Source organism: Entelurus aequoreus, linkage group LG16, assembly GCF_033978785.1.
Source record: "Entelurus aequoreus isolate RoL-2023_Sb linkage group LG16, RoL_Eaeq_v1.1, whole genome shotgun sequence".
NCBI lineage: Eukaryota > Metazoa > Chordata > Actinopteri > Syngnathiformes > Syngnathidae > Entelurus > Entelurus aequoreus.
Window position 1 is genome coordinate 40783125 of NC_084746.1, and position 11285 is coordinate 40794409.

Below are 11285 nucleotides of genomic sequence, written 5' to 3' on the forward strand. Positions count from 1 at the left end.
ACAAAGCAGACACGTTATAAATGTTTGCACAAAGCATCGGTATCGGATTGGTATCGCCGATACAAGCCTGAACTTTACTGTGGTATCGCGCATCACCGAAGAGCTTACACTGACATGGAAAGAGGAGTTCAGCACAGTCTCCCTCCCATTTATAATATAATAAATGGATGGTTAGTTTTTCCTCATAATCAGCTAAACGATACAGCACATAAGGTGTAAAATACAGTAGTACCTCAACTTACGAGCTTTATTGGTTCTGTGGCGGCGCTCTTAACTCAAAACACTTGCATCTCAAATCAACGTTGCCCACTGAAATCTTTGAAATCAATGTATTGGGTGCTTGTTACAATTTTAACATGTAACATGCCCTTTAAAAGTAAAAAATTACTCATAGATAAGAAAAATTGTACAAAATCAAACAACTACAGTAACGTAATGATAATTTATCTTACACTATCTCTTTCTGGCTGCTTCTCCATCAAACACACCATCTGCAGCTTTTCCATATTTTCATAGCTACAAATCCACTGTTTGGATATGATTTTAACGTTCTTGGCCTTCACACTCCCTTTCGTCCTTTCCATGGTTGGAAAACAAAGTTATGTCCGTCTTTGGCTACAACTTAAAACCGCAGGGTTTTGGTGTGATTTTACAGGGTCCACTCTGGTACACCAACTCATGCCGGGGATGCTTGTAACTCAAACGTTTAAAGCATAACAATTCTCCTCTAAAGTTGAGTGTAATGCGCAATGATGAATCCACCGAGTGTGTTTCTTCTGGTCAGGTCTGATGAACATGCGTCTAAAGCTTCGTGTTGTCTGAGGGCTGGTCCTGCTCAGTGTGTGTGTGTGTGTGTGTGTGTGTGTGTGTGTGTGTGTGTGTGTGTGTGTGTGTTTGAGAAAGGCAAGGCATGACTTGGACTGGAGGATGGAGTGTAAAAAATAAACATTGGGAGGTGACCCAGGTTGACTCTGCTCTTGTTTGTTCTCCACCAGTGAGGTCCTGAGCACTGGGAGTTTATTTATCTAGCTGGGGCATATTCCCCTCCAATAATGCCTCATAGAGCGCCTTTCTCTGTCTGACCTGGGCCGCGCGCTGATGACTTGTAGCATTTACCTGCCGGGGTTTGTCTCCAGAGAAGCCCTTCCAACACAGTACATTTGGTGATTTTGGTGCCTACGTTCTCCAGCATTGTAGGCCTGGTGTGGATGCTCCATGGCTATGCTGCTCTACTGTACACAGGACCCCTCTCTCCGATGTGGTCTCCCCAGCACTGGTGTTTGGACCCTGAACGTGCCGTCACGGCTCACCTCAACTCCTTTCTTTACAGAAACATTTCTCTCTTTTCCCGCCGCAGATGTTTCTTTTTTACAAGAGCAACACCTCACCACACTGATAACACCAGACAAGGCAAATGGAAGAATGTCAGCGAGCCGTAAACTTCCAGTCTTCCTGACACAACCCCCCCCCCCACCCCTCGGTGTCTTCCACCATCACTCTCCTCTTCCTGCACCCCCCCTCCAGGGCCCGAGCCACACGTTGCCGAGCTCCACTTTCACACTTGGAAGTGGGAGGTGATAATGGACGTGTACCTTGTCCTATTTTCCTCAGACTAAGATAGTTCGACGCAGGTGTGCACCTAATTCTGCCCTAAAAAGTGCTATTTGGCCAAAGCCCTGGTGGTCCTGCAGGTAGGTATGTAAACACACACACTCAAAAGCAGGTAGGTAAAAACACACACACTCACAAAATAGGTAGGTAAACATACACACTCATAAAACATGTAGGTAAACACACATACACTCACAAAACAGGTAGGTAAACACACACACACACAAAACAGGTAGGTAAACACACACACTCACAAAGCAGGTAGGTAAACACACACACTCACAAAGCAGGTAAGTAAACACACACACTCACAAAGCAGGTAGGTAAACACACACACTCACAAAGCAGAAAGGTAAACATACACTCTCACAAAGCAGGTAGGTAAAAACACACACCCACAAAGCAGGTAGGTAAACACACAACTCACAAAACAGGTAGGTAAACACACACACTCACAAAACAGGTAGGTAAACACACACACTCACAAAACAGGTAGGTAAACACACGCACTCACAAAACAGGTAGGTAAACACACACACTCACAAAACAGGTACGTAAACACACACACTCACAAAGCAGGCACGTAACCACACACACTCACAAAGCAAGTACGTAACCACACACACTCACAAAGCAAGTACGTAAACACACACACTCACAAAACAGGTAGGTAAACACACACACTCACAAAGCAGGTACGTAACCACACACACTCACAAAGCAAGTACGTAACCACACACACTCACAAAGCAAGTACGTAAACACACACACTCACAAAACAGGTAGGTAAACACACACACTCACAAAGCAGGTACGTAAACACACACACTCACAAAGCAAGTACGTAACCACACACACTCATAAAGCAGGTAGCTAAACACACACACTCACAAAACAGGTAGGTAAACACACACACTCACAAAGCAGGTAGGCAAACACACACACTCACAAAGCAGGTAGGTAAACACACACACTCACAAAGCAGGTAGGTAAACACACACACTCACAAAACAGGTAGGTAACCACACACACTCACAAAGCCAGTACATAAACACACACACTCATAAAGCAGGTAGGTAAACACACACACTCACAAAGCAGGTACGTAAACACACACACTCATAAAGCAGGTAGGTAGACACACACCCCCACAAAGAAGGTAGGTAAACACACACACTCACAAAGCAAGTACATAAACACACACACTCATAAAGCAGGTAGGTAAAGACACACACTCAAAAAGCAAGTACGTAAACATGCACACTCACAAAGCAGATACGTAACCACACACACTCACAAAGCAAGTACGTAAACACACACACTCACAAAGCAAGTACGTAAACATACACACTCACAAAGCATGTAGGTAAACACACACACTCACAAAGCAGGTAGGTAAACACACACACTCACAAAGCAGGTAGGTAAACACACACACTCACTAAGCAAGTACGTAAACACACACACTCACAAAACAGGTAGGTAAACACACACACTCACAAAACAGGTAGGTAAACACACACACTCACAAAGCAGGTAGGTAACCACACACACTCACAAAGCAAGTACGTGAACACACACACTCACAAAGCAGGTAGGTAAACACACACACTCACAAAACAGGTAGGTAACCACACACACTCACAAAGCAAGTACATAAACACACACACTCATAAAGCAGGTAGGTAAACACACACACTCACAAAGCAGGTACGTAAACACACACACTCATAAAGCAGGTAGGTAAACACACACACTCACAAAGCAGACAAACATTTTACGCAGGAAGACGACATTTGACACTCACAAAACAGGTAGGTAAACACACACACTCACAAAGCAGGTAGGCAAACACACACACTCACAAAGCAGGTAGGTAAACACACACACTCACAAAGCAGGTAGGTAAACACACACACTCACAAAGCAAGTACATAAACACACACACTCACAAAGCAGGTAGGCAAACACACACTCACAAAGCAGGTAGGTAAACACACACACTCACAAAACAGGTAGGTAAACACACACACTCACAAAGCAGGTAGGTAACCACACACACTCACAAAGCAAGTACGTGAATACACACACTCACAAAGCAAGTAGGTAAACACACACATTCACAAAGCAGGTAGGTAACCACACACAATCACAAAGCAAGTACGTAAACACACACACTCACAAAGCAAGTACGTAAACACACACACTCACAAAGCAAGTACGTAAACACACACACTCACAAAGCAGACAAACATTTTACGCAGGAAGACGACATTCGACCAGGTGTGTGAAGACAACACCTGACCACACGTTTGACCAGGTGTGTGAAGACGACACCTGACCAGGTGTGTGGTGTGAAGACGACACCTGACCAGGTGTGTGAAGAAGACACCTGACCAGGTGTGTGAAGACGACACCTGACCAGGTGTGTGGTGTGAAGACGACACCTGACCAGGTGTGTGGTGTCAAGACGACACCTGACCAGGTGAGTGAAGACCGACACCTGACCAGGTGTGTGAAGACGACACCTGACCAGGTGTGTGGTGTGAAGACCGACACCTGACCAGGTGTGTGGTGTAAAGACAACACCTGACCAGGTGTGTGAAGACGACACCTGACCAGGTGTGTGGTGTCAAGACGACACCTGACCAGGTGAGTGAAGACCGACACCTGACCAGGTGTGTGAAGACCGACACCTGACCAGGTGTGTGGTGTAAAGACAACACCTGACCAGGTGTGTGAAGACGACACCTGACCAGGTGTGTGAAGACGACACTTGACCAGGTGTGTAAAGACGACACCTGACCAGGTGTGTGAAGACGACACCTGACCAGGTGTGTGAAGACCGACACCTGACCAGGTGTGTGGTGTGAAGACGACACCTGACCAGGTGTGTGAAGACCGACACCTGACCAGGTGTGTGGTGTGAAGACAACATCCACACCTGATCTCACAAGCAATTAGCAGCAGTTTGTTGTGTTTCAAGTGCTGTGTTTTAACGACATGAGTGTCACATGCTGTAAACGTCTAATGACTAAACAAATGATTCATCTACCTAGTGGTTCTCCAACTTTGTTCACCAAGCACCACCTCAAAAAACATTTGGCTCTCCAAACTTTTAAAACACAGTAGCGTAGTAGGCCTGAATAATAATTAAATATCAATTTATTTAACGTTACACAGATTGAAGAGCGATTCTTCTGCGTACCACTGGATGGACCTTGTGTCCCGCTAGCGGTACTCGTGCCAAAGTTTGAGAACCGAGACAACACACTTCTTCACCACGTTGTAATCCACGTTTTCTGTAACAGACTGGAACTAATACTTCAACTATACCGCAATGAACTGTTAATATCCCAACAAGTGCTGTCACAGTAACATGTTTGCAGTAGTTCAGGTCTTACTTTGAATTGAAACAAATTCAGCACAGTATTTTGTACATTTTCAACATGAACTTCACGTCCTGTAAAGTCCTGCAGCCATACAAATAAACATTGGACACGCAGGTTGGGAAAAATGACAATAATGTCAGGACTCTCTCTTACTGATCTATTTTTCAGTGCAGAATTTAAAATGGTGTTCATCTCTTTAAAGTCATGCAGGGACAAAACAAACATGAACAACAATAATAAATAGGCTCTTTTATGAATTACATTAGTAAACTGTGGTAGGTGTACCACTAGTGGTACGCCAAAGAATCACTTTATTAAATACGGTACTCAAACACAGTGTTACTGTTCAAACCGTGTGAAATATTGCAGTAGCCAAAAATAGCAAACATGCTTGTTAGATAAAACCTCTGCCTTGTTTTAATGAATATTTTGGCCTACTACGCTACTGTATATTAATGTTGGTCACTATAGTGGTACTTAATGAATACTTAGGTCTACTACACTACTGTATATTAATGTTGTCATTATGGTGGTACTTAATGAATACTTAGGTCTACTACACTACTGTATATTAATGTTGTCATTATGGTGGTACTTAATGAATACTTAGGTCTACTACACTACTGTATATTAATGTTGTCATTATGGTGGTACTTAATGAATACTTAGGTCTACTACACTACTGTATATTAATGTTGTCATTATGGTGGTACTTAATGAATACTTAGGTCTACTACACTACTGTATATTAATGTTGTCATTATGGTGGTACTTAATGAATACTTAGGTCTACTACACTATTGTATATTAATGTTGTCATTATGGTGGTACTTAATGAATACTTAGGTCTACTACACTACTGTATATTAATGTTGTCATTATGGTGGTACTTAATGAATACTTAGGTCTACTACACTACTGTATATTAATGTTGTCATTATGGTGGTACTTAATGAATACTTAGGTCTACTGCACTACTGTATATTAATGTTGTCATTATGGTGGTACTTAATGAATACTTAGGTCTACTACACTACTGTATTTTAATGTTGTCATTGTGGTGGTACTTGGAAAGCCAAGTGGTATTTAGTGAAAAAAGTGACTTAATTGTTTTCTGGAGGAAAAAACAACAACATTTAAATATATGAAAAATGAAAAATTCTGGTAAATTTACAGCAATTTTTAATGAATGTGCACTGTCCCAGTCAAGTAAAGCGATGTTCTTTCAAATAAATAAATAACTAATTATCGGCCAATACTTGTCACACATAAAGAAAATCGTTCTAAAATAAAAACATTTAAAAAAAACACACAATATTTGACCCGCACAAACGGAGTGAATGAAACAAACACCCCTCACCATGATACCGTCTTATTAGCTTTGTCTTGCGCTTTCTGTGCAGCGTGTTAGTGTTTTCCTGGATTTGTGTGCGGGAGAAAAGCGAGAAGGAACTTCTCCTTGTGCCACCAGCACTTTGCTCTCCATTGAGGCTTTGTCAACGTGGTGGAAACAAGAGACTTTACAACATGGCCGCCTCTTAAAGGCACAGCATTTTTAAAAGGGGGGATGCCTCCTGGCTTCCTGTAGTCCCACAGCAACACAACTGGCACACACTCCATCCAACAGCAACACAAGTGGCACACACTCCATCCAACAGCAACACAACTGACACACACTCCATCCCACAGCAACACAACTGAAACACACTCCATCCAACAGCAACACAACTGACACACACTCCATCCCACAGCAACACAACTGACACACACTCCATCCCACAGCAACACAACTGACACACTCCATCCCACAGCAACACAACTGACACACACTCCATCCCAGAGCAACACAACTGACACACACTAATTCCACAGCAACACAACTGACACACACTCCATCCCACTGCAACACAACTGACACACACCCCATCCCACTGCAACACAACTGACACACACTCCATCCCACAGCAACACAACTGGCACACACTCCATCCCAGAGCAACACAACTGGCACACACTCCAGTCCCACAGCAACACAACTGACACCCACTCCATCCCACAGCAACACAACTGGCACATACCCCAGTCCCACAGCAACACAACTGACACACACTCCAGTCCCACAGCAACACAACTGACACACACTCCATCCCACAGCAACACACGTGGCACACACTCCATCCCACAGCAACACAACTGACACACACTCCATCCCACAGCAACACAACTGACACACACTCCATCCCATAGCAACACAACTGACACACACTCCATCCCACAGCAACACAACTGACACACACTCCATCCCACTGCAACACAACTGACACACACTCCATCCCACAGCAACACAACTGACATACACTCCATCCCACAGCAACACAACTGACACACACTCCATCCCAGAGCAACACAACTGGCACACACTCCAGTCCCACAGCAACACAACTGACACACACTCCATCCCACAGCAACACAACTGACACACACTCCATCCTACAGCAACACAACTGACACACACTCCATCCCAGAGCAACACAACTGGCACACACTCCAGTCCCACAGCAACAGAACTGACACCCACTCCATCCCAGAGCAACACAACTGGCACACACTCCAGTCCCACAGCAACACAACTGACACACACTCCAGTCCCACAGCAACACAAGTGGCACACACTCCATCCCACACAATCATTTATCTGATGGTGTTGATGAACACAATCATTTATCTGATGGTGTTGATGAACACAATCATTTATCTGATGGTGTTGATGAACACAATAATTTATCTGATGGTATTTATGAACAAACTAATTTATCTGATGGTGTTGATGAACACAATCATTTATCTGATGGTGTTGATGAACACAATCATTTATCTGATGGTATTTATGAACAAACTAATTTATCTGATGGTGTTGATGAACACAATCATTTATCTGATGGTGTTGATGAACACAATCATTTATCTGACGGTGTTTATGAACACAATAATTTATCTGATGGTGTTGATGAACACAATCATTTATCTGATGGTGTTGATGAACACAATTATTTATCTGATGGTGTTGATGAACACAATAATTTATCTGATGGTGTTGATGAACACAATCATTTATCTGATGGTATTTATGAACAAACTAATTTATCTGATGGTGTTGATGAACACAATCATTTATCTGATGGTGTTGATGAACACAATCATTTATCTGACGGTGTTTATGAACACAATAATTTATCTGATGGTGTTGATGAACACAATCATTTATCTGATGGTGTTGATGAACACAATCATTTATCTGATGGTGTTGATGAACACAATCATTTATCTGATGGTGTTGATGAACACAATCATTTATCTGATGGTGTTGATGAACACAATCATTTATCTGATGGTGTTGATGAACACACTCATTTATGCAAACAAGACCCCCAAAAAGCCCCTCTAGGGTGTGTTTATATTCACCAACTGCTGAGGTGCTTTTAGAGCGTGCAAAACAGGTGGGTCAACTTCACTGGCTTTTTTTTTTACTGTGAGCAGGAGGTAGACCAGGAGGAGGTGGTGGTCTGGGGGAGGGGGGGGGGGTGCCTGCCTCTTGTTGAATGGAATCCAAGAATAGTTAGGGACCACACAGGGAGCCCGGGGGGGAGGAGGGGGGTAGCCCACCAGCCCACCCCTTCCCCTCTCAAAGATGGCCAACCATTCACAGTCCATCTGCTGCAGGGATCAGACTGAAAGCCTGGGGGTTTAAAAGGAATTTGGCCGGTGTGAAAAACCAAATCAAGCTGCTTCTGCCCCTGAAAACGTGCCATAGCTTTGACCCATGTAGGACGGTGTGTGTGTGTGTGTGTGTGTGTGTGTGTGTGTGTGTGTGTGTGTGTGTGTGTGTGTGTGTGTGTGTGTGTGTGTGTGTGTGTGTGTGTGTGTGTGTGGACTGGTCCTGATGGACACCACTAACAGCACTGCAACTACTACACATTCTGCCACAGTGGAAACAGGAGTTGAGAACCTCCAGACTCCCCCTTTCCAAAAGTAAGCAAGCACCTTATGGAGAGCATTCCAGCTTGAAGAGGAGAAGTCATGTGGAACTCACCTTCCACCCACAGCTGCTCCATGTCCGTCTCGATGGCCGCCACCCGGAGTCCGACAGAAAGAGCCCCGAACACTAAGAGTCCGATGAAGAGCACCTTGCCACAGTGTCTCTGGATGTGGCAACCCAGAGAGAAGAGCAGGGCCTGGAACCTGGCCTGGATCCACAGAGGAGCTTTGTGACCCACCTGAGGAGCACAAGAACATGGCAACAGGTGTCACATGGGCGACCTTTCCATGCCAGTAGAAACACAGAAAACAGGAGCTATCTTTGGGAGCCAACTCGCTACCTGAACCTGCTCCAGAGCTGGGGCAGGATCGCCCATGATGCAACACAAACATGCTACCTTAACCTGCTCCAGAGCTGGGGCAGGATCTCCCATGATGCAACTCAAACACGCTACCTGAACCTGCTCCAGAGCTGGGGCAGGATCACCCATGATGCAACACAAACATGCTACCTTAACCTGCTCCAGAGCTGGGGCAGGATCTCCCATAATGCAACACAAACACGCTACCTGAACCTTCTCTAGAGCTGGGGCAGGATCTCCCATGATGCAACACAATTAGCAGCGTTTGGATGTGTTCATTTAATGTTTTCCATAATTTCTGACATGGATGGCGTGCTCTGTTCCTGCAGTCTGCTACAAACCTTTGGAACACATTTAGGGCTATATAAATAAACATTGATTGATTGATTGATCCAAGCATCCAAAGATGCTTTGTCAGATCAAAGTCAATCAGTGAATTCCTCTACAGCATTTCAAAACAAGACCCCTGGCTCACTGTGCTGTGAGCCTTCAGAGTAAGAGTCCCAACAGCAGCTTTGACCAACCTTTGGCTTGTGTTTAAGCGCCAAGGCAGCCTGGCAGCAGTCGGCGGCCGGCTGGGAGCGCCTGGAACTCGGGGGGAAATCTCTCAAGACGCCGGCGGCTCCCGGAACCCCGCGATCCGACGGCATGGTCCGGAGAGGCGACACAAAGCGGGTGCGACTTCACAGAGGCCGGCGGCGGTAATCCGACATGCGTCCGCTTGGAAGAAAGTCTTCTAGTCGTCCTTGGAGCCGCAGCAGTCTCGGAACTGCATCCCCACATCATGCGCACAAATCCCCGGCGATCCTTCAGTCGTCATCCGCCCGCACACAGCGCGTCCGCACAGTGAGGAGTAGTACAAGTAGTAGTAGTAGTAGTACAAGTAATAGTACAAGGAGTAGTACTAGTAGTAGTAGTAGTTGTAGTCCGGGAGTCAGGTCCACCTCCGATCTGGTCGCGCCAAGGTCTGGAGGATCCTGCCTGTGAAAAGGGAGTTAGATGGAAAAGTGCTGCGGCTCCCATTGGCCGAGAAGAAGAAGCAAATGACTCCCAAACATCGCCTATTATTAGCTGCTAGGCAACTGCTCACCCAAGTGCGGAGAGAGAGAGAGAGAGAGCGAGAGAGAGAGAGCGAGAGAGAGAGAGAGAGAGGAGGGAGGGCAAGGGGGGAGACCACCCAGGCTGCGCGCGGGTAGCGGGGGGGGGGGAGGGAGGAGGAGGAGGGGGGGGGAGGGGCCGGGTGGGGGGTGAGAGAGAGAGAGAGACTCTTTCAATGAAGCGTGCACACGCACACGCACACGTGCACGCCTGCTTTCACACATTAGTCCTCTTGTTTGAAACACATATATATATATATATATATATATATATATATATATATATATATATATATATATATATATATATATATATATATATATATATATATATATATATATATATATATATATATATATAAATATATATATATATATATATATATATATATATATACTGTGTATATATATATATATATACATATATATAGTTGGGAGAGTGGCTGTGTCAGCAACCTGAGGGTTCCTGGTTCGATCCCCACCTTCTACCAACTTCGTCATGTCCGTTGTGTCCTTGAGCAAGACACTTCACCCTGGGTCGTGGTTAGCACCTTGCATTGCAGCTCCCGCCATCATGGTGTAAATGTGTGTGTGAATGGGTGAATGTGGAAATAGTGTCAAAGCGCTTTGAGTACCTTGAAGGTAGAAAAGCGCTATACAAGTATAACCCATTTACCATTGTTTTATATATATATATATATACATATATATATATATATATATATATATATATATATATATATATATATATATATATATATATATATATATATATATATATATATATA

At 44.3% G+C, this 11285-nt stretch overlaps 1 protein-coding gene across 1 annotated transcript in view; it reads right to left on the bottom strand.

The window, feature by feature from the left end:
* Window positions 1-10351, bottom strand: part of ptch2 (patched 2) — a 50627-nt gene extending 40276 nt beyond the window's left edge. The window contains exons 1-2 of the mRNA XM_062022859.1: window positions 9925-10351; window positions 9094-9277 (exon numbers count right to left, since the gene is read on the bottom strand). Coding sequence (XP_061878843.1) covers window positions 9094-9277; window positions 9925-10050 — 310 coding nt within the window. The 5' untranslated portion in view covers window positions 10051-10351. The remainder of the gene's footprint in view (window positions 1-9093; window positions 9278-9924) is intronic.
* Window positions 10352-11285: the final 934 nt, after the last annotated feature.